This window comes from Sander vitreus, chromosome 2 (genome assembly GCF_031162955.1).
Source record: "Sander vitreus isolate 19-12246 chromosome 2, sanVit1, whole genome shotgun sequence".
NCBI classification, from domain to species: Eukaryota; Metazoa; Chordata; class Actinopteri; order Perciformes; family Percidae; genus Sander; species Sander vitreus.
This window is the reverse complement of record NC_135856.1, coordinates 15,087,101-15,110,488: the sequence shown is the minus strand read 5'-3', so window position 1 is coordinate 15,110,488 and position 23,388 is coordinate 15,087,101. Positions and strand designations below refer to the sequence as shown.

Genomic DNA, 23,388 nt, shown 5'->3' with positions numbered 1-23,388 from the left:
CTATGTCTGCAATACCACTGACACGTGTAATTTTTTTACATAGTTCTATTTGCTCTATTCTTTTACTGAACTCTTCTGCAGCAGGATCCCTGTGTCATCTAGACTGAAAGGTGATCAACTTAATTCAAGTGGCTTTATAGTATACTATGTTGCTAAGTTTTTGATTTACATGATGTATGTTCTTCCAGTACATTTCTCATTAAAGTGGTAATGCATGTTATTAATAGTGGGCCTAAAAAAGCAGTTTTTTCCAAAGTTGATGTAATACAGTTCAAGCTGGTTAACTGATCAAGACAGATAAACACAATACACATGATTTAGTTTTTTTTAATCAATATAACTTACAGGTCAAGTTATTTACCAGCCATTAAAACCATGTTTCAAATCATTATTACACAAGAAAACATTATCACACAAATATGCTTAACAAAGAGCTTATTCATTATATAATAATTGTTCCTGTGCGGCAGAAATTAAGGAAATAAAAGTCATACAAATACAGAAATGAAATACTATAAGCCTTGTAAGAACATTCTCGATTACTTACATTAACAAATGACAACTTCCTCAGGCACATAATTATTTAACAAATCAAAAAGCAAGCATCTGCCATTAGGATTAGGTTGCTCAATGAGAAAAATAAGCTACTGCAGAGGAGTTGAGATAAAGCAAGAAATAAAAATCCACCAATTCTATGAAATATGATACATTTCTGTTTGCTAAGTCAGTTAATTATAGGTTTTTCTAAACGGTTTCTGAAACTTTAATAACAGGTACAGAAGCATTAATCAAAAAAAGATCCAGTTTGCACATAGTTCATCATTTCATGTCAGCAGAATTTGAACGTTGCAGCATATTAACAATAGAATTATTTAAAGGTTGTAGTTTAAAATGTGCTTGATTAAAAACTAAATAATCCATGTAGATGTTAGCTGGGGTTTTTACCCTTCTTTATAATATATCAACCTCACACAGCAGGGAGGGAGAATACTGATTCACACATACAGTGCATATGTGGTCTCATTAAACACTACATATTTGTCAGAAATTCCTACTTCCTGTCATCACATGTGCTTTTTACACATTTGACATACTTCACCATTATCTGCAGAAACCGTTCTGTCCAACAAATACATTCAGAAGCATGTGGACGCACAGAATAGTAATTATTCGTTCTAATGGTCGAACACACAGTCATAGTTCAGAAATTGAGGAATTTAGTACAAATCACCCCAAAGATGTTCAGTTCATCTCCAGTAAGTCGTAAATCATTCCACTTTCTCACATACATTGTCTCTTGATGGACCTCTCTTCTCTCTATTGAGCTCAGCTTCTATCAATGGAGTAGTACTGGTATATAACCTACACACTAGTATCTGTGAAGTGGATCTTTAAAAGTATGACAATGTTATTCACTATACAGCAAGAAATGCAACAGGTGGTGGGGCTGAGAGAAAAGGTTTGTTTTGCCTTGAAATACAGCAACTGGGAAATTGTAAGGATTTTTCAGTCTTGTAAAAATTTGTTAGCATTGGAGACCATTGTGACTGACATGAATTCAAGCTGACCGCAGCACAGAGAGTTTTTTTTATTCTAAAAACATGCACTTTGGGTGAAGTATCAACTTAAGGCAGTGAGGAACAGTTTGATACAATGCAGGACATTGACTTTTAAGGCGTAGTGATTATCTACTGACCGTTTCAAAATGGTATTTGTCGCAGTATTTTACAGGGAAATATTTTTATATTATCTTCACTTGATGTTTCCTTTGGACATCTGCTCTTAATGATCTAATTCAAACTACATTTTGACTGCCGTTTAAGTCATATTACAACATAATTCACAGGTATGGAAGGGTAAGGGGTGTCACAAACTTGTGCAATTCTTTCTTGATGCTTACAGCATTGATAAACGTCATGAATAAAGTAATGCTTCTTTAGTAACAACAAACAGCACAGGGTCTTTTCAAATAACCATTGGTCCTTGTCGTCAGGGGAAACAACCAAAACTGATTTTGCTGTTGGTTTGTTCCTAACATAAAAATCTCTAACATTATGTAACGTTCATAATCACATTCTGTTCTTGTTAGGAAAAAAAAGAGAGATGGCAATCCTATCTTGGCTGGCTCATACAGAGGAGCCATCAGGCACGCAGTAGAAAGTGAAGAAAAGATGGGGGAAACTGAAATAATAAAAACCTCACAATGGAATTTCTCTACAGAAAACAAGGTCTTCTTAAACTGCAAATAATTGATTGTTTTCAGTATTATTAAAGCTATTTTTCAAAATAATGATTTCATTAGAGATTTTTTAGATAGAATTCTAATTCCTGGTATTGCTTCTATTCTCCTCATAATTGCATTGTCTTGAGATTGTTTCAAGTTCTCTACCCCATTTACAGGCCACTGATTTCCCCATCATCCCCCATCACCAAAGAGAACAATGTAGATTGCCCCAAAATGTGACAATATACCATGGCCTTTAGAGTGGCTGATTATGGTGTTTAACATGACCACACACAGAGAGTAAAGTAGGAAAGGCTAAATTCCTTCAGACTGGTAAATACCAGCTGATGGAAAGTAATGGCCATGATGGTGTTGATATTGATTGGGGTTAGTGTAGTTAAGGTTGTGCCAATATATGGAGATTTAAAAGGGTCGCAACCAGGACTTTAGGTGCAAGGGGGTCAGCTCACAGTTTGGACCGCAGGGGCTTCAGGTACTTGTGGAAGGATTCATGGACCTGGGGAAGAAGAAGGAATGGAGCATTTGTTAAGCTGAAATAACGGGCAAGGGGGAAAGACATGTTTATGTAATCTCACACACAGTGTTCTTCCTTTAATGCCAAATGATTGTGGTCGCCCATAAAGTGCACACATGCAATAGCGCACTTCATCTTTCATTTCTGGAACCTATGTAACTGAACAACTTAATGTGACTTAATGCAGTATGTCATACATGTCGTAGAAAACGTAAAGCATTAAAGTCCTAGAAAAATTACTCTCACTGTTAGCCAGTGTTTATGTCACTAAACACATTAAGTTTAATGCAATTGTAAATAATGTTTATATATATATATATATACCAAAAAGTAACAGTGCCATAATTCCAAATAATAAAAATATTACTGTTTAACGCTACTGCCCCTGCCATATTAAACTGCTTCTCTCGGCAACAGATATAACACACAAATTGAAAAGCTACGAAAAACAGAAAATGCTAATTTATTGAGACACGGATTGAGAATTATTTGTCGCATGTTGTCATTTGTTATTTCTGATTGGTTGCCAACCATCAAAAGTCAAGCCAGTATCACCGAAAACCAGTGGAGTGACTGCAGGAAGCAAGCTGAGTTTGCTGGGGTTCAGGTAAGGCCTGCATCCTTTTCTTGTTGCTAGCATTTAGCCTACGTTGTGGTCTGTTAGTAGCTTGTACGACCATAAGGCTTAGCGGTAATAATATCCCCTAGACCAAATGGCATAACATTTGATCATACCACCTGTGCGTGACACTATTATTTTTTCACCCCTGTGACCCTGACCTACCTCTGTGGCGTTTAGGGGTGAGCGGCGAGCCCATTCGAACATGTGCTCATAGACGTTCCCATCATATCGTCCCAGGACTGAATTTAGCTTCTTGTCGTGGTGGTCAAAGGCATCTACCAGTGCCACAGCATTGGGCCTCAGCTGAGACAACAGCTCCTTGATACGAACAGAAACCTGGTGCACCTGGGGCACATTCAGCAGTCCAGCCTGAAATCAAAACAGATGGAGATGTGGATGAAAACGTGCTGCCGTACCTCACTCAGCTGCCCTAACAGTGAGGAACAGGCAGTAGAGACAGTGGGTTTTGCTGTCAAGCAAAGCATTAAAGGGGTGATAGAATGCAAAACCGAGTTTACCTAGTCATAGTTGAATTATGACAGTTCGGTGGGTAAAATAGGCATACATAGTACCTCAAAGTCCCATTGACATCCCTTTCCTATGCAAATCTCACAATTTGAAACTGCTGCTGAAAACGGGCGAATCTCAACAAAGCTCATAGTTGACGTCAACTCAGTCGCTGTACCTTATTTGGCTCTAGTCTCTACCTTTGTCACGCCCCAAAATGTACATACACCACTGATCTGAGGACAGCTGGTCTTCTGAATCTAGGTTGCGCAGATCTCAGAAATTGTATACATTGTTCGTCTGCTATTTCATTACTAAATTCACTTCTGAGACTTTTTTATGTGAGAAATCAACTACGTAGAGCTGAAATATGGGCCGTTTTTCGAAAATTGATGGCTAATTGCAAATTTGGTACGACTGTGTCGGACTTGAGAAGCTCCACAGTCTGACATGACAGCGGCCAGTGCCTGCCGGGGTGGCTGCCTTGCCGGTCGGCCTGTCTACCTTCACAGACCCGCTGTGAGCTGGCTGGAGCTCTATCAGGATCTACACACACAAGCTTAGTGGCAAGCTGCGCTGTGTACTTTAGAAAGAAGAAAGTTTGGAAGTTTTTCAAGGATACTGAAAATGAACCACGGTCGTAAATGCAGTGTTCCAGGCTGTACAACGGAATACTGGCCCAGAGAAAAGTGTTTAGAACGAGTAGATATCGGACAATGGAGCGGGACTTGGATATTACGCTGCGGTGCAGAGGACTTGGCAATGGCGGTGTGCTGCTGCTATGGAGATGCAGTGAGACGCGGTATGCACAGAGGGGAGGGTGTGTGTGTGTGTGTGTGTGTGTGTGTGTGTGTGTGTGTGTGTGTGTGTGTGTGTCAACCAATCAGCATGCAACTCATCTAAATATTCATGAGCATACCATATAAGGTAGAAAACCTGTCATTTCATTCAGGTCTATTTCACAGGGTTGCATTAGGGAGCATAGAACAGCACCCAGGCCATTTTCAGCCCAACCAATGTTACATACCCTATTAGGAGACCTTAAGGAACAGTGTGAAATACCCTATATAATCATTCTATCACCCCTTTAAGTCTTATATTTTATTTTCAATTCAAAGTTTAACTGATAAAACAAAAATGCCTTATTTAATCAACAAAAAAGCCACCACCCACCTAGGCATACATTCTGTTAGCTCAGAGACAATTGACGCCATTTTTTTTTTTATATGGAAGCAGACCGTAAAACTGAACAACAGCAAAGGGAGTATGCAAATAACTGGAGCAGGTTTGCACAATAGTTCTGTAACACTTGCAAACCATATTGTTTCTCTATGTTGGGATTTTTCTGACCTGTAGAAAGTCTCCAGAGTTGGTTGTAATGCCGTGCAGGGCGTACAGCAGAGCCAGGGTTGACAGCACTGAGTGTATCGCTATGTCACCGATCTCCCCCAGCTTGTCAGTAAAGAGCTTCACTACGACATAGTGACAATGGGCCTGTAGACAAAAAAACAGAGAGAACGTGTAAATGAATGAAAGAGACTCAGGGCAACAAATAAGAAAGAAAGGGACAGAAAAAGAAGAAATGAGATGAACATGAGCAGAATTTGAGTTCAATGTCAAGCAGCATTGGAACAACATATTGGGCTTTGGCTTAGCATCAATCTCTACACTTACCTATAAATCCAAGCCAGATCTGTGTATCAAAAGCTATGGAAAACTTTAAACTATGTAATGATCATGATCACACACACACACAGAACTGAACTTACATCTGAGGCTCTGACCAGGTCAATAGCACTGTTGTTCCAGGCATCCTCCTGGCTCTTCCTGTTCTGTATCTCTTGCTGGATACTCTTAGCTGCCAGCTCAACTAGACTGCGCACACGCACGCACACGCACGCACGCACACACAAATTATCTGCATTAACCAAAGATGTCATTAATATAAATTAATAAAAACATTAAGACACATTATCCCTCCCCAGCTTTAACAACATATATTTATATTTGACTTATTACAACAGAGGCTGTCTCTTTACTAAAAAACACAATTGTGCTTTTAAATTAAAAAATATTGAAATCCAGAACTGCTCTTATGGAATAAGATTGTCTTTTCCCAAATAAACTATCATAAATCATATCTATGTATGAAAAAAAGAGGGAATATGTTGAAGGGTTAGCAGAAACACAGAAGAAATAATTACTAACACACAATTGTCCCTCTAAAGTCTGAATTGGCAGGCCACATTTTGTCACCCTCCACCAGCCTGACTTTGCTGCGGTTTCTGCTCACCACACAGCTGTCACGGACTGCCAAATGAATTTAGATGCGACTAAGGCTGACAGTTTGCAGGGATGTGATCAGGGCAGCATATTATGTCAGTGACAGTGAAAAGGACAAAGGCAGAAATTAACAGCAGAGAACAGCAGACTTGGGCAAACAACTGATTAGACTATCAGGGTGATTAATGTTGAAAACTGAAGCTCTGGCCAACACCAACACCTGAGATACAAATCTAACGGTGTGACGTAACAGCAGACAGTGTGTCAACATATAACCCTACGCTTTTTAAAAAACTTCAATTTACATTTTGGGCAATGAGCATATGCCCATATCCAATATCTAAACATTGAAAGGCAAATTTTAATATAATATTACATGCAACCACGAGGCATGAGTGGAGGGGTCAAAGCAGCAGTACATTGACTAATATAACTACAAACCCCAATTCCAATGAAGTTTGGACGTTGTATAAACCGTAAATAAAAACAGAATACAATGATTTGCAAATCCTTTTCAACCTATATTCAATTGAATACAATACAAAGACAAAATATTTAATTAAGAAAAGATAGCCGGTGCAACACAGATATATTCTTACTTGATGGTTTTATTACTTAAGGTGCAAAACAGTGACTAACGTTTCGATGTAGAGTTACATCTTCATCAGAGATTTGGTTGCACCGGATTGTTGTGGTCTGCAGAAGCGCAGAGAACTTACAAATATTTAATGTTCAAACTGCTTTGTTACATCACCTTTCCTTTTAACAACACTCAATAAGCGTTTGGGAAGTGAGGACACTAATTGTTTAAGCTTTGTAGGTGGAATTCTCTGCCATTCTTGCTTAATGTACGACTTCAGTTGCTCAACAGTCCAGGGTCTCTTTTTTCGTATTTTGAGCTTCATACTGCGCCACACATTTTCAATGGGAGACAGGTCTGGACTGCAGACAGGCCAGTCTAGTACCTGCACTCTTTTACTACGAAGCCACGCTGTTGTAACATGTGCAGAATGTGGCTTAGCATTGCCTGTAAACCTGTATGTACCTTTCAGCATTAATGGTGCCTTCACAGATGTGCAAGTTACCCATGCCATGGGCAGTAACACACCCCCATACCATCACATATGTTAGCTTTTGAACTTAGCGCTGATAACAATCTGGATGGTCCTTTTCCTTTTTGGCCCGGAGGACATGACGTCCATGATTTCCAAAAACAATTTGAAATGTGGACTCGTCAGACCACAGCACACTTTTCCACTTTACGTCAGTCCATATCAGATGAGCTCGGGGCCCAGAGAAGCCGACGGCATTCCTCAACTTTCCCAGTCTTTTGTTGCCCCTGTCCCAGCTTTTTTGGAACTTGTTGCAGCCATCAAATACAAAATGAGTGAATATTAAAAAAAACAAAAAAAAAAACAATAAAAGTCTAAACGTTTGAACATTAAATATCTTGTCTTTGTAGTGTATTTAATTAAATATAGGTTAAAAAGGATTTTCAAATCATTGTATTCTGTTTTTATTTACGTTTAACATAACGTACCAAATTGGAATTGGGGTTGTACTTCAAAAAATGAAGTTAAAAAAATCTGTTTCACAACATACACTGAAAATTGGTCCAATGAAAATGTGAAAAAACATGTGAAATGGTAAAAAGAATTAAATATCTAAACCAGAAATAAAAACTCAGCAACACAGCTCAGTCTCTTACATAGCAGCTCGTTGTTTGTAGACCTCTACCAGGCTAGCCAGGTCGTTTATGTCTACCACGGTTGGTCTGGCAGCGACAGGCTGTGGCTGGACCCTGTGTTGCTTTGCTTCATTCAGATATGATACAATGCCACTCAGCTGCTGTCCTGCCTTAGCCTGCCGGTAGCTCTTCACCAGGTATCTGCACAGACAAAAGTTGAGGATTTTGATATTTCTTCTTATACAAATATTAACACCAAATCCAAGTCTGGCTTCATATACTGTATCCACCTCTTCATTCATTCCCATTCACAACTCATTTAGCCTTTGTGTGTGTACTTTGTGTTCAGTTAAGAGCTCATTTGGAATTGAACATTTCAGTAACTGTTCGTACATCCTTGCCAAGGAAACAAAATCCTTTCTAAAAAGGACAAATTATCTATATATCTAATATATAGGTTTTTGTTAAACTGCACAGCTGACAGCTATCATTTAGGGATATAAAATGTCACCCGTGTTTGTTTTTGCTGTGGTTGGAGTGTGGGTGTGTCCCTGCATTTGTGGTGCGATAGGGCTGCTGAGTGGGCATATGTTTATGTCTGCATTTGTCTCTGTCTCGCTCTCATTCTATTAAAGTGTGTGACAAAAATGATGGGTGAAAAAGCTAAGTGTGTGTGTGTGTGTGTGTGTGTGTGTGTGTGTGTGTGTGTGCGCTTTAGTGTGAGCACTGCAGTACTAAAAACAATGCAATTTAGGAATTAGGAAGATGTTACTATACGTTTCAGTGTTACAACTTAAAGTAAAAGCAAAGTAGGAGCGTAGGAGCACTCTAACAACATAGTAACAATAACAACAAAGGCGTTTCTAGCATGTGAGGACTTGGCAGGCTGTAAACTTGGTCCTGGTGAGGTGTCACATTTGCGGTCATGTGATTCTGTGTGACAAGCTACCTTGCGGTCTGCAGCATCATGACTGTGTTCTCTCCCTCGTAGGTGCATGTAGGGGTGAACTCAACGTAAATGTCCGGCAAGGCACTGCTGCGAGAGTAGCCGTGGCCGCCACATGACATGCGGCACACCTCAATGCCGGAGTTGGTTGTCCACGTGGTGAAGGCCTTCAGACCCGCAGACAGCGCATGGAGCTGTAGATCGGAGGGTAAAGAGGGTGGAAATGGCTTCATTCAAGCCTAAACATTGGGTGACTTATATAAATATAGTTTTTTTAAATCAAGTCATCATTAAGCCTAGATCACACTCTACATGTGCATGTCCAGTCAGTACCTCAGGCAGTTCACTGAAGTCCCCGTCGTTGATGTCTCCACTGATGCGATGGTAGGTCTCCTTCATATACTGGCCGACAAAAGAGAAGGCATAGGCCGTAGCTAGCAGAGGGAACAGCTTGTACTGCTGCGTCTGGTAGTCGAGGATCTGAGGCTCTGGCTCTCTGTGGGACACAAACACAATGCCCACTATCTCATATAAAGGTTATACTTCCCTTTGATGTATGAGGATATGGTACAAGATCAAATCATGATAACACTTTTTCCATTTCCTGTTATGTCACCATTTCTGAACCTCTGACACTAATTTCATGTGTTGAATTGTATAGATCAACTATCAAAGTGCTATAAATATCATTCTATTTGGACAGATTGGCCCTCTTCCGTAATTTACTTCCTATAACATTTCACATCCATGTATCCATATGTTTACTAAACCATCTACGTTCTTATGGAACACACATAACCAAATAAAAAAAAATTGTTGCTTAAGAAATGTAGTTACAAGTCTGCCATTCAGTTAAATATAATAATGTATTCATAATTTGTCATTAGAGACTTTCTACTAATATGAATGTGTTTTACACAAAATTCTAGTGGTATAAAGTAAAATCTAATTGTGAGCCCTGTCACATGGTTGTGCATGATGGACCTTAAAGCTGTGGTAGGCATTTCATTTTTTGGAGTCGTTGGGCAAACGTCATGATAATCTTTCAGTATATTGTAATTCAAGTGATCTGAGAGAAAACTAGACTTCTGCACCTCCTCTTCAGGCTTTAGATCATCTAGCCGGTTTTGCAACTTCTATCAAATATGCAATGTTTGTGCAGCTCTTTAATGAAATGTCTTCCTGCATTGATTTGTATTGACTGACCCCGGCCGGATTTCAGACTGGTGTCGAACAGAACTGTAGCGGATGGCGATGGTGCAGGATTTGGAGAGGGCCCGAGCTGACTCGCCTACAATCAATGAGCGGATGAACACCATGGTGCCGTAGGTCAGCTTGGCACTTGGTGGCTTCACATAGGTTCCATCTGGCTCCACCTAGTGGAGAGACAGAGTCATTATCAAAGCATATAAGCAGATGCTTCAGGAGCAAAAGTCCCACTCTAAATGCAATATATAAACTCAGTTCATTATTACAGCAGTTTATTTGGAGCACCTCGCAATACCAGAATAAATGCTACCTTCATGACAGGTGTAATGTTCAGTTTTTGTTGAGATTGTTTATGAAAGATGTTGATTCAACTTTGTGCTCATTTTGAATAATGTTTGTGGAGCTATTGAATTGTATGTATTGACAGGTATTTCTATATGAAACAGGGTTCTCAATGCATCTTCCAGCAGCATGCAGCTGAATCAGGTGCTTCTCAGTTCGAGGTAGAGATGCTCACAAGTATTTGAGCTACAGTCCAAGTCAAGTCTCAAGTCTCTCGTGGTCATAAAGAGTGTTCTAGGTTGTGGCTAAAGCTAGAAGAAAGTTAAGCCAATGCTTAATTAGATGGCCATTGCTGAGCTCAACATGTTTTCTAATATATAGGGTGCATTTTCAGGTGCCTGATAAAATTAGATGTGGTTGAGCCAGAATCCTTTACACCCCATATTTGCCATTCAGTGATTCTTTTATTTGGGCCTTGTTGTATGAAGTTTTTAAAGCCAAAGCTTATAATGAATTGCACAGCAGCTGCCGGTGCGGTCAACATGTTTGTTGTCCCTGATCCTGTGTGGCCGCTCGCAGCTCATCAGAAGTTCCAAAAAATAAAATGTTCACGAGTCCCGGACCTCGAGTCGAGTTTAAAGTCTTTTGAGGACGAGTCTCAGGTCAAGTCTGAAGTCACTGTGTGTGCGACTTAAGTGCAACTCGAGTCTGAGTGTGCATGCAATGCAACAATCCTTCCCTATTTGGTAAACAAAACACAGCCACGCAGGTCTTTGCTTAACTATTAAAGTATCTGCAAAGAACAGCATGTGTTACACTCTCTAGTGGCAAACAGACAGGCAGTGATGGAAACCACCAATAACCATTTGGGCACAGGTGCAATTACACTGACAGCAATCCTTTCACAAAAAAAGATCAAACTAGCAACTCAAATAATGTCACATCACCTTGGCATATTTCATCAGCATGTTCTCCCTTGGGATTCGTACGTTCTCCAGTTTTAGGAAGCCGTTGTCAACTTCATTAAAGCCAAACTTGGGGCCGATATCTCCAACCACAACACCTAAGTGAGACAGAGAAAAAATGACACAGACCCAAAAAAGGGAGGCAGAAATAGGAAGGTAAATGAGGCCTGACTTTACCACAAACACCACATCCAGAGAGACATCACAGACAGTGGTTACCTGGCAAGGGTACGTGTGTGCTCATGTCGCGGATAGGTACGATGAAAGCATGCAGACCGTGGCAATTTCCCTGAGTATAAAGCTGGGCTAGAACTATGGCATGGTTTGAGGTCTTTCCAACTAGAATGAGAGAGAGTAAGAAGGTTAAACTAATTTGTTCTGAATGTCAACAAGGTTTTCTTAGCCTGAAAGAAAACAAAACATATTTCTTATGCTTACAGAAATTCTAATACTTTGCCATTTCCAGGCTGTATAACTCTTGGTCCAGTCCTGCAGAGACAAGACAGTGTGAATGTACTTACGTCCTCCAGGCCACCATTTGATGGAGCTGATCGTGGGACTGTTCAAGACAAACTCCTGTGTGGCCGGGTCATACGTAGCTGTGGTTTCCAGCCCCCTGAGGTGTGTGCCTACAGAGAGACAACATATCGAAGCCCACCCCCACACACACACACACACACACACACACACACACACAGTACACAGTTGAAAATCAAAAATGAATTAATGTGACATGAACAAACTGAAGATTAATCAATGAATCAACATGTTTAGCCCTTGACAATTTGAAATATGCTTTAATAGGTAGCTGAACTGGATGAAGCCAACATAAAAGGAGCAAAGCAGTGCACTTTGTAGGTGTTTGACAGATCTAAAAACATATGTAACAATCATTTTTCAACATAATTCCATTCATGCCATTTGATTGATGGCCTCTGAATTTGCATCTAGCACAAACAAAACAGGTCTGGATGGCCTATTCAAACTGTAATGTGTGTTGCTATACTGGTCTGCAACCAAAGACAGATCTTAAAACATGCTAAACCAAACATATATACAAACTATCTAAAATTGTTAGTAAAGGAAACGGTTATGTCAAAAACACATAAACAGGGGTGATGAGAGGTAGTTTGTCTGGCTATCTGATGCAGCCCGGTGGTCAGGGGGCACAACACCTAGTGACAGACTCTACTCCAGACGTTTGGGCATGCAATTAAAAGTACAAACTTTTGATAACATTATGCTTGTCTGGTGGGTCAACTGACACAAGTGGTCAGACGGGTTGTAAATATGTTTAACCATATCAAATATTTGACCTACTGTCTTTAAAAAAGTGGTGCTTACACAATAGACAATTACCCTGGATATTTTGGGTGCGTTCATCATCATGTTAACTTGAGTTCAGCAGTTTAGAAAATTAAGTCAAACTTGGGATTTCTTTACGTGTCTGCCCACTCGTGTAGTTTTCCCTACCAGACTGAATTTACTTGTATCCTTAAACAAAAGGTGGGCAAAATATGACAGAAAGGATCTTTAAAACATTTGCAACTTGGACAAACAAACTTTCTCAGATAATTATTAATGGAAGTTAAGTACGAATAGATATTAGTACCAATTAGGTAAACATTAGTTTTAACTAAAGCACGAGAAGTAACACCAGAACGTTTATTGAAGGGCCTAAACAGGCCTGCTTTTTTGGACTGCCCTGTTCATTTTACCGTGGCCCATCTCAGTCTGAGCGTAGGTGCCGATGATCTCTAGGTTCCAGGTGGGCATGAAGAAGCGGTCCATTTGCTCTTGGGTGGCCTGGTTGAGCAGTGTGGGCATGAACATCGCCAGATGGAGATCCAAGGGCCCTGGCCTGTCTGGATTCACACAGCTAGGCCACGCAGGACAGCGGCAAATGGAAAAATGGTGGAAATGGGGAAAGGCCAAGAAGGGAGATGCATAAGGAATTTTGGATGGAAGCATTATGGGAAGTTTGAACCAATTAAGTGCAGATGGATGAGGAGAGAATGTTGGAAAAAGTATTGACAGGAGGGATTATGGGTAAGAATTGATATGGTTCGAATAAGAAAGAAGCGGGTGAAGAAATAAAGACAAAGGATGTGCAAAAAACATTAAAAGGCAGACGTGACAAAGACAAATTAAAACAGCGTGTGAGCATATGGTGCATATTGATTTGATCATATGGCCATCATTTGGCTCCACTCATTTAAACTCCATTTTAATCTGTCTTTAGTAGCTGCATCAATAAAGTTCCCCTGCAACATGTGATTTTGAATACCTCAGTTATGTACAGCACTTTAGTCTCAGACACTTCTCAGTTTAGCATGCTGAGTGTGCTGGAACATGTTCACCGTTTCTGACCATAAGCTCATCAAATTAAAGCATAAAGGTTCTGCATCAAACAAATTCCTGATTTAGTTGCCTCTTACATATCTTTACACCAAGTGGTCACATGTGAACTTCTTTTTCTTTACTAGTTCTAACTGGATTTTCAACTAGTCTGGCAACATACAGTTTAAAAGACACCAAGATTGTCATTGAACTGAAGACAGACAGACAGACAGACATATATGAAAATTGGACCTGCTCCTCTCTTCATTGCATGTTTCTCAGGGCCAGTAACTATACAGGTATACTGACAAGGCAGATAATAGTGGGTAGGGAAGTTCATTTTTAGACAACTTTAAAAAATGGACAACTATTTTAATAATTTATTAATTTAACTGCCAAATATTTATAGTAAATTGAAGATTTGGGGACATTTAGTGACATCACTTTGTGCTCTAGGATATTGTGATTGTGTTTTCTGTTTTTCTTTAGACTGAACGATTAATCCATTTTTCAACATAATAATCAGCAGATTAATTGATAATGCAAAAAGTTGTTAATTGTAGCCCTAAAAAAGTGATCAAGGACACATTAGGTAATGCCATAAATGATACTCTTGGATTTTAGCCCAGTGTTGGTCCATCATGTCAAAACACAGGTGAACAAAATGTTTCAAGACAGTTCAAGAGCCATCATTTCTAAACTTTCAGTGGAGGTTTGCAAAGATGAAATGTTAACTCACAGTAACATCCACTTGATTTTGTTACAGCAAGGCAACAAACAATAGCTGGCTTGGCCTACATTCCCTCAGATTACAAAGAGACATTCAGAAGCTAGAACTCAGCCTCATTATGGGATCCCAGACCACATATTTGTGCAGCACATAATGCAGTTCTTGCTTTTGATGTCATGAAACGGGACAAAAATTGTTCCCATTTCCAGTCTACACTACCTACTAATCACACACCAGAACAACCTCTTCACCATTTCTGGCCACTCAAGCCAACAGCCAAACCAAAGACAGAACAGATAATTAGGACTAAATTACTGATTAAAATGCATTTAAAACAGAGTATATGATTTGCAAAGAGATGGAAAGTAATCAAGACAGCAGTCAAAATGCACACAAGCTTCACCATTAGTGCATTACCATGACAAAGATGGAGTGAGAGAGTTGTCAGTAGGAAAGAAGTAGAACTACCTACCAAATGTAGACGGGAATATGTTTTGGAAAAAAATAAACAAAACTAATATATTTTATCTAACATACTACTAATGCTAAAGGTGTTAGGGACAACCATAGTGCAGCGATGTTAGTAACCCAGCTACATGTAGTTAACTAGCCACAAATCACCATCAAATTGTAACGTCTTAACACAACTGTCAGGATACACGTGCAACTACTTTTGAATTTTCTACATGATTTGTATCTGTCAAACACATACAAGAAGAACAGTTCTCCAATGGGCCACTTTTCTTGCCCCGAATATCATTTTGGCTAAACATTAAAAAACACAAATGCCAATTTGTGCTATTTTATAACAGCACAATGATGTTGTGTCTAAGGGCCTTTATCAACAAGCAAGTAAATAAGTTAAGGGCTAAGTCCAGGACTGACCGTGACCCATCTCAGTTTGGGCATATGTGCCCATGGCCTGGAAGGACTCTGCCAGAGGTAACCATTTCTTGGACTGCTGAGGGTCACACTGGCTGTACAGGGTCGGGAGGAACATGACAAAGTGTAGCCCCATGGCCTCATGGTGGTTGCCATTAACCATACTGGGTGAAGGGAAGGTATAGGACACACAAACTTAAGTTCAGACTTGCTGTTACTCAAATGTTATGTAACTTAGGTATTTGCTGACTCACTAGGTTATGGCAGCACTGTGATGTTTATGGCTGAGGTTCAAGTTTTTAAACGCACATGCTACTTTGTTGTCTAAAAAGTTATTCTGTCAAATTTAGTGTGTGAACAAGTAACAAGAAGAAGAATAACAAGACTCTCAGATAAATGAAGAGGGGAAGCAAAGTAGAGTATTAATGTGATCCACATCGATCCTTTTTTCAAGCAGCCACAATAAAACTCACTGAATAGACATCAAATAGGCTGACAGAAAGCTTGGGAGTGCAGGAATACAGCACACTGAAAATGTGAGCAATATCTCTAAAAAAGCATTATAAAAACTGAGGATCAAATCACATTGCATTACACAGTACAGCTGGTGAAAGCTGGGAGCTTGCATACCATCTGACAGTTTGTTGTTCTGAACTTTGCTCCAAACCCTTTTATTTGCCTCGAGATCACACGCAGCTACAAATTGGTGGTCGAGCTTCAATTTACATTACACATTTTCGCCAAAAATGTAGACGATTCTTTGAATTTTGTACTATCACCAGGAAGTTTCTAAACCATTCTCTTGTCTGATACAGTTAAAGGATAGTTGTGGAACTGTTATAAACATGATAAAATGGTCCCACATATCACGGTGCCCAAGCTACATCATGACCCCCCTCATTATTGTTTGAAACAAACATGCAATTTTGTATATTGCACGTCAGTTAACGAACAATCCACGTATATTATTTGATTACTGCCATAAAGTACAGTCAGGGTGTGGTATCATTAACATAACAGCCATTGTGTAATGTGTAACATGTCAACCACTTACATTGTGTGTAATTTATAAATTGCAAACCCTTGATACTGACAGTATCTGACAGAGGTCATAACAGTTTGCTTTATTATTCAGTAAGTACACAAGTATATTCAAGTACATTTGTAAACTTTAGCTTGTGAAAAACAATATTTCAGTGTTCACCACTTCCTGCTACTTAATTTGAATTGTAAATTACTATCAGTACACATATTTCTTATTTCTGACTCTGCTTACACTCCTTGCGTGCCTGAGTCACTTTACCACTGTTACCTCCATGTTTATTTAACAATTCATGACAACACTACTGTGCATCAAACTGTGAGGACAAACAATTCAATTTTTGGACTGTTAAATGCCTTACATTGCTTGCTGAACATGATTTTAGGGATAATAATGTAGAGAGGGACATAATCCCCTTTTTTTAGTAGGCTTTTTGTGTTTACCTCTCCTAACAGCTGATTTGACTGTGTGCAGGTTGCTCTCCCTCGGCCTTGCAATCACACAGAGACCCATCTGGATCTACAGTATGTAACCAGTTGGCCTCACACATCGACTCATTTACCACATACGTTTTATAGCAGTAGATCTCCTCTGGGTCTGCAATGCCATACTCTCTGAGCTTCAAGATCATTTGGGCGCTTTTTCTTACAGCCTGGTCATAGCGCTCACTGCGGGACAGGAAGTTTGGGTCCTCCTCCTTAAAGTCTGGGTCACTGAAAACCATGGACTCTACAGTGGAAGGTGGGAATTAAATCAGAAATGTATCTTTAGGTCTACACAGCCGCTGCAGTCTATACAATACATATATTAAAGTTTAGGTGGACATTTCCAAAAGTCTATTCAAATATGTAAATGGGTACACACGTCTGAAATATGTGTACTAAAATGTAACAGTGTGGATATAGATTTGAAAATGTGAATTAAGTAAGAAAACAATCACATACAGTAGGTTGTTAGACAAAAATGGCCATCAATTTGTACTCAGTGGTTTACAGTTCAATTACTATAGCTTCCTCCTATTTAACAACAACAAATTTTGAGACCAAACGCATCATATATGCCTGCAAGGCCTGTGTCGAGAAAGGAAGCTTTTTGTGTCAGAATTTGGAGGACATAACCACTGTATCCTTTGCTGCCCTCAGCACACTGACATCCACTGTACATCAGTCATTTGTTCAGTGGAGTGTTCAATGGACAGAAATGTAATCAGAAACTATTTTTATAATTGTTTAGAGTAATTTAAAATATATATATTTCCAAACTCTCCAGCTTCAACAATGTGATTTTTTATTTTATTTTTTTATTTTCTTGGTCTTCTAAAATTATAAACTAAATATTCTTGGGTTTTGGACTGTAGATCAAACAGATGTCATCTAAGACTCTAAGAAACTATGATGGACATTTTTCACAATTGTTAGAAATTTAACAGACAAAAAGATTAACTTAATCGAGAAAATACTCAGATGAATCAGTAACGAAAATGATCATTATTTCAGACATTAGTAGGTTTTAGTACAAATCTCTGCACCTTTAGGTTCGACAACATTTTCAGAAAAATAAATGCTGATTTAAGAATGTATACAGACATGGAAAATTAAATTCTTCTCATAACACATTTTAAAATGTGTATACACACTGACACACATTAAAAGTGTCTTCTTTACATATCTAACATTATATACACAAAAATAAATATGGTCTTCAATTTTCCATGACTTGACCTAACCCAAGACAGTAGACGTGTGGTCAATCGCATTTAATCAAACATACAGTATGTTGTTCTCTGCTACCTACAACCACGCTATGTTTGCCTGAAGAAGATGTGAATAAAGCAGCATGGCCTAGTGTAAAGTTCAATTGAACAGGTGTTGAAATACAACCATAGGTAAACGTTACATCACTGAACACAAACAACTGATCAACTACAGTAGGGGTTTATTCTAAATGACACGAAAGCCGAATTTATCTTTGGAACATAACATATCACCCTAACATAATTCATATTACATTTTAGCGTAAGATATGTTTCTAAATTACGTAAAAGTTTGGTTCAATTCAGGACAACGTCCGAAGACAGGAAAGCCGCTAGCAACTCTAGTTAGCGCACAGCCGATGAAAGCATTAACGTTAGCTCCTTCTCCACAGTACTTGTCTCCAGCAAATATCATTTGTATCATTGTCAGATAAAGTGTTAACGTTAGGTGTCGGCGGTAACGAGCCCAATAACTCAACGTTATCGGGCAAAGAAGTCTCAAACTCACCAATTTCTCGTCTTCTTTTGGTCTTCTCAAGGCCCCCGTCCAAAATGTAGGTTAGTTTCTCGACGTCAAAAGTGGCGTTTTGCCGCTCTTTAATAATATCAGGATTCATGTTTCTATATCTGACTGAAAACAGTATTTACAGTTAAAAAAAATAGTAGACGATTGTTATATAACCTCCTGCAACTTCAACCTGACTGACGGACGGACGGTTCCTCCTGACGCAGCCGCAGTGGAGCAGAGAGGCGGAGTCGCGGTTAAAGGTTAAAGCAAAGCCCGTCTACGGAAAGCCGTTCCACTGGTTGCAGTTCCACCAGAGTTCCACTGGGGGTGATCGCGGTCCAGTGCTAAATGAATGGGACTCTATGGAGCTAGACGGCTAAATTTGTCTCTTTCGCCTGATTGTCGTTGAGAAATCTCAGATTTGATTGTAGTTTTTGCAAGTTCAACATGGATTATAGGTCAAAAGTTGAATGAACGAGTACTTGTGTCCTTTCGATTTCTTACAGGTTGAGTCGTTGTTGCCCATAACACGCTAGCATTCTGCTAATGAATGCTGATTGGCCAGTGAAGGACTGATTACGATCGGAGATCCCGCTTGACGGCATCCAAAGTAGAGCCAGAATGTCAGAGTGAATATTTCGGCGTGGTCTTTAAAACATTAGCAAACCTCTTTCTAGCACGTGTATTAAGAGGGAGAGGCTAACCTGTCAGCTGTGTTGTCGATGCTTCGAGAGAACAAAAAAGCGACTCAGAGCTTACCGTAAAGCAGTATCTCTGGCCGTATATGTGTATGACGTCATTGACATTTTAAAAGGCTTTTTAGAACAAAAAAGCCACTTTAAAAAAATCTAACACCCAGCAGTGTGTATTTTCTTAGCCTCCCCTTTCGAATGCAACATTCAAATTACTAGACAAAAAATAATATCCTGAGAAAAGTGGATTTTGAGGGGTCTAGCTCCATAGAGTCCCATTCATTCTGCACTGGCCTGTGAGCGCCCCCTATATGGAACTCTGGTGGAACTGCAACCAGTTCAGAAGCCGGAAGTAACGAGAGAGTGAAACTTCTTCCCTTATTAGAAATTTTTTGGTTAAAGACAGACTTCCTCAACATCACTTTACTTACGTTATTCAACTATTTCACTGTGTTTCACTGCTTTTTCCCCAGGATGCTTCCCGCAGCTGCCGTTTTTCATTTTCCCTGGGAAGTAAACTCTGGAGCAGTGCAGGAAGGAGAATCAGTGAGAGTATTTGGCAGGTTGGTTTTGAGTCATAACATTTCTATTTGGTTTGCTATTTTGATACAATTATGCTTTATGAAAATATAAACAGTGCGGGAAGTAGCATTTGACAAGTCAACGTACAATATGTTTATTTATGTTTCCTACTTGCAGTGGCGGTAGCAACTTGTAATACTAGTAAGTAACGTTCTCATTCAAAATGTTACTTGAGTAAAAGTACAAACATATTGGCATTAAAATATACTTAGGTACCAACATAAATACTTATTATACAGAATGGGCCATTTTAGAATCATAAATTATATTACTGGTTTATTATATTGATGTATTCATGTTCACATTCATTTAATGTTGTATCTGGTGAAGGTGGGGCTAATTTTAAATTGATATACTGCTGAGTAGCTTACCTTTGATAATATATCATAATTTATTAGTTGATTGATAAGTTGTATATTTTGTAATAATCTTAATTTGCAAAGTAAGTAACAAAGGCTATCAAATAAATGTAGTGGATAGAAAAGCACAATAGTTGCTTCCAAAATGGGGTGGAGTACAAGTATAAAGTAGCATAAACTTGAAATACTCAAGTACAAGTACCTCAAAATTGTACAGAAGTACAGTACTTGAGTAGTTACATTCCACCACTGCCTACCTGGTATAATGGGATCCGGAAGAATAGAAAAAGGCAGTGAAATCACACGTTTCCCTGTTTTTACAAATAGTGTATATGATTCACAAGTCTAGGTTTCAAATAGTCTCCAGCAACCCCTTGTTTATCTAGTCCAGGCTTAATCATCTTTTTTTTTCTTGTTTTCACGAATAGAATAAACGTATTAACAGGGTATACTGGGTATAAACAGTCCTTAGACATGTCCAGGTTTGACAAATGTAGGTACTTTCAACTAGACTGGTCTGATGTGGAGAAATATCATCCCCAGAATGTAATGTCCTGCCTTCAAAATCTACTTAAGTAAAAGTATGTAAGTACAATAAGTTAAAGTACTATTTATGCAGCAGTACACCCCCTGTCAGTATTTTATTATCATTCATAATATTATTGGATCATTAGTAACATAGCATTAGCATGATAGCAGCATTTTAATGTTCGACTGGAGCTAATTGTTTAAATACTGATGGGTAGTTTATTCTATAATGCATCATAAGATGATCATATGTAACTAGTAAATATAGCCGTCAGATAAATAAATAAATAAGAAAGAATACACCTCAAATTAAATTGTATTCCTGGCTGACATGGACACCTTCCTGTTCTATTTTCCAGACTTGTCTGCTATCAGCCTGAGCAGTCCAGAGCTACACTGTCAGCTCAGCATGCTTCTAAAGAGCACCACGTGGCTGTACACACCTTGTTTGTGGAGCCTTTTCACTCAATAATTGGAGCCCAGTACTTAGTTCTGGGTGAGATTGAAAATACTGAGGGTAAGGAAAGTCTTTCTGATCTGTTGTGACTGGGGCATGATGAATAATTAATTCAGATTTTCAAACCACAGTTTTCTGTTCTGGCTATCTGAAAGTAGTATCACCAGATGTGAAAACAGTGCATGATATATATCATACAAATATGATTAGTTAATACATTGATTTTTAAGAGCTGTCACAGCCGCAGCAATAATAACAAATGTTGGGTTTTTTTAAGATGATTATGCATTTCCTCATGCAGAAAAAGATTGAAATAATGTTATTGGACACTAAAATCACAGAGGCTTATTCACCCTCACAAGATTCAGTATAAAGATACTGTATAATAAAACATTGTATTAAACAACTATCTGGTTATTCATTTCTAGTGGTTGAAATTTAGAAGTCACAACTTTTTAACCCTATACATTCTTGTTTGTTTGCCTCTTTTTTTAAATTCCACTCACATTAATTTCAATGCATCTTAATCACTGGGCTCATTTAAATACACCCAGTACTCTTTGCCTCTATCAGCTGCCTTTATCTGCATCTTCTCTTCTTATTACAGGGGTTGGTGTGATGGTCCGTGCCCGTGTGCTGAACTGCGTTGATGGTGTAAACGTTGCACTTCTACAGAAAGCCATCAATGAGCAGAGGAGCTTCTTTGGGGAGAGGGAGTGCAAACAGGGTGATGCTGCGTTACCTGCACATGCAACCTTGATCAGGGTCTCCCAAGTTTCCTAGAGTGTCCGTTGACTATCAGAACTACAGTGCTGCCTCCTGAAGCTGTTTGCCAAGGTGCACTTGGCAAACAGCTTGAGTGTATACTGTTGTGTGAGCTCAAGTCAAGACCATCTGGTTAACTCTAAAAGACGGTTTATATAGTACCGGGGTTTGCCATTTGACAATTATGGCCCCAAATGAATGGATCGACATCGAGGCTTCATGTCAATGAAGAATTAATAGCAGATGTTTTGGCTTATAAATATTCTTTAGCCATGTCTCTGTGTTGAGACATGATGGTTTTTCAGTGCTACCATTTCATATGTTGGGTGTTACCAGTCTCAACATTATTTATGTACTTTGTGGTCTGATATCTTTCAAAAATGCTTTAAAAATTGTTACAACAGATACAGTATTTCATGTATGGATCGTGTAATATAGAATTAGAAAGGATTTAGAAAAACCAAACTATATTCCACTCATATTAAAATGGCAAAGGTTTTAAATTTAACACAAAAGTATAAATGCGTTCTTTGTACTGTGCACTGTGTTGTTGTTGTTGTGACAGACAATTTAAAATATGACTATTAGGTTATCTATTAGATACATTTTGGCTATTACATACTGTAGATAGGACTTGCACTGAAGCTCCACCAGCAGAATTAACATTGAAACAGTTTTATGAATTCATGTTATAACCATATAATTAAAAATAATCTTACAAATAAAATAATTCAAAGCTCTGGCTGGTATCTCAACCACATGTTAGGACTATGTTTTCAAGGGGTTAAGACATAAATAAAGCACTATGATGCATGTGTGGTCCTCACTAGAGCATGTTCTTCTGTATTTACAACTCAACGTGTTTATATTTAATTTGAACAGTATGTACTGCATAGTCTAATGAGTGAGCTTTACATGTCCTGGGCAGTATGCTAATGCAAATGATTTAAACCTTTTGACTTGTGACCCCTCATCACAGATTATGGCCTTTATGTGGACTAGATTTGAAATTATTTGTGTATTAGTCGACTAGTCCATCAACAAGGAACAATTTTGATAGATGATAAATTATTGCTATCATTTGACTTGCAAAAAATGTCATCTATTATCTGGTTCTAGCTTCTTTTTGCTGCTTTTCTTTCTTTTTCATGATAGCACAACCTGTTTGTCAGACAAAACAAGCAAAATGAGGATGGCAATTTGCAATTTGTGAAATTGGGATGGCCATTTTTTTATTTTCTGATATTTCATAGACCAATAGGTAAATGACAAAAACACCTGCAGCCCTGGTGTGGTCAAAAAACATGACGGTAGTTTCTCCCTCTTTTACATTTTAATTTGAAGGACGTTTAGGGGCCTAAAGTATCAGGTAATTAAAAAAAATCAGCATAAACATTTTCTTTTACTTACTCATCCATGTAGTCATCTGGTGACTCCTCAGATTTATCATGGCGGCATGGTTCGGGAACCATTATATTAAAGAATAGATG

The 23,388-nt window shown here is 38.7% G+C and overlaps 2 protein-coding genes across 4 annotated transcripts; one reads left to right on the top strand and one right to left on the bottom strand.

Moving 5' to 3' along the window:
• Positions 1–747: 747 nt before the first annotated feature.
• acox1 (acyl-CoA oxidase 1, palmitoyl) lies at positions 748–19,225 on the bottom strand. 3 transcript variants are annotated; one of them, XM_078279640.1, is made up of 14 exons: positions 18,516–19,225; positions 16,824–16,983; positions 15,216–15,376; positions 11,782–11,889; positions 11,480–11,599; positions 11,243–11,358; positions 10,011–10,180; positions 9,138–9,300; positions 8,808–8,998; positions 7,880–8,059; positions 5,658–5,763; positions 5,239–5,382; positions 3,544–3,750; positions 748–2,741 (listed from the first exon to the last, which is right to left on the bottom strand). In XM_078279640.1, exons 1-14 carry the CDS (start codon positions 18,622–18,624, stop codon positions 2,691–2,693), a joined length of 1,986 nt encoding a protein of 661 aa, XP_078135766.1. In that variant the 5' UTR covers positions 18,625–19,225; the 3' UTR covers positions 748–2,690. The 3 variants fall into 3 exon arrangements, with proteins under 3 accessions (XP_078135766.1, XP_078135757.1, XP_078135775.1); XM_078279631.1 differs by lacking the exon at positions 15,216–15,376 and adding an exon at positions 12,979–13,139 and having other exon boundaries at positions 18,516–19,223; XM_078279649.1 differs by lacking the exons at positions 15,216–15,376; positions 16,824–16,983 and adding an exon at positions 12,979–13,139 and having other exon boundaries at positions 18,516–18,605.
• A 308-nt stretch (positions 19,226–19,533) lies between these two features.
• ten1 (TEN1 subunit of CST complex) lies at positions 19,534–22,438 on the top strand. The gene is made up of 3 exons (XM_078279660.1): positions 19,534–19,770; positions 21,036–21,193; positions 21,741–22,438. The coding sequence occupies exons 1-3, from the start codon at positions 19,682–19,684 to the stop codon at positions 21,914–21,916; spliced, it is 423 nt and encodes a 140-aa protein (XP_078135786.1). The 5' UTR covers positions 19,534–19,681; the 3' UTR covers positions 21,917–22,438.
• The last annotated feature ends 950 nt before the right edge of the window (positions 22,439–23,388 follow it).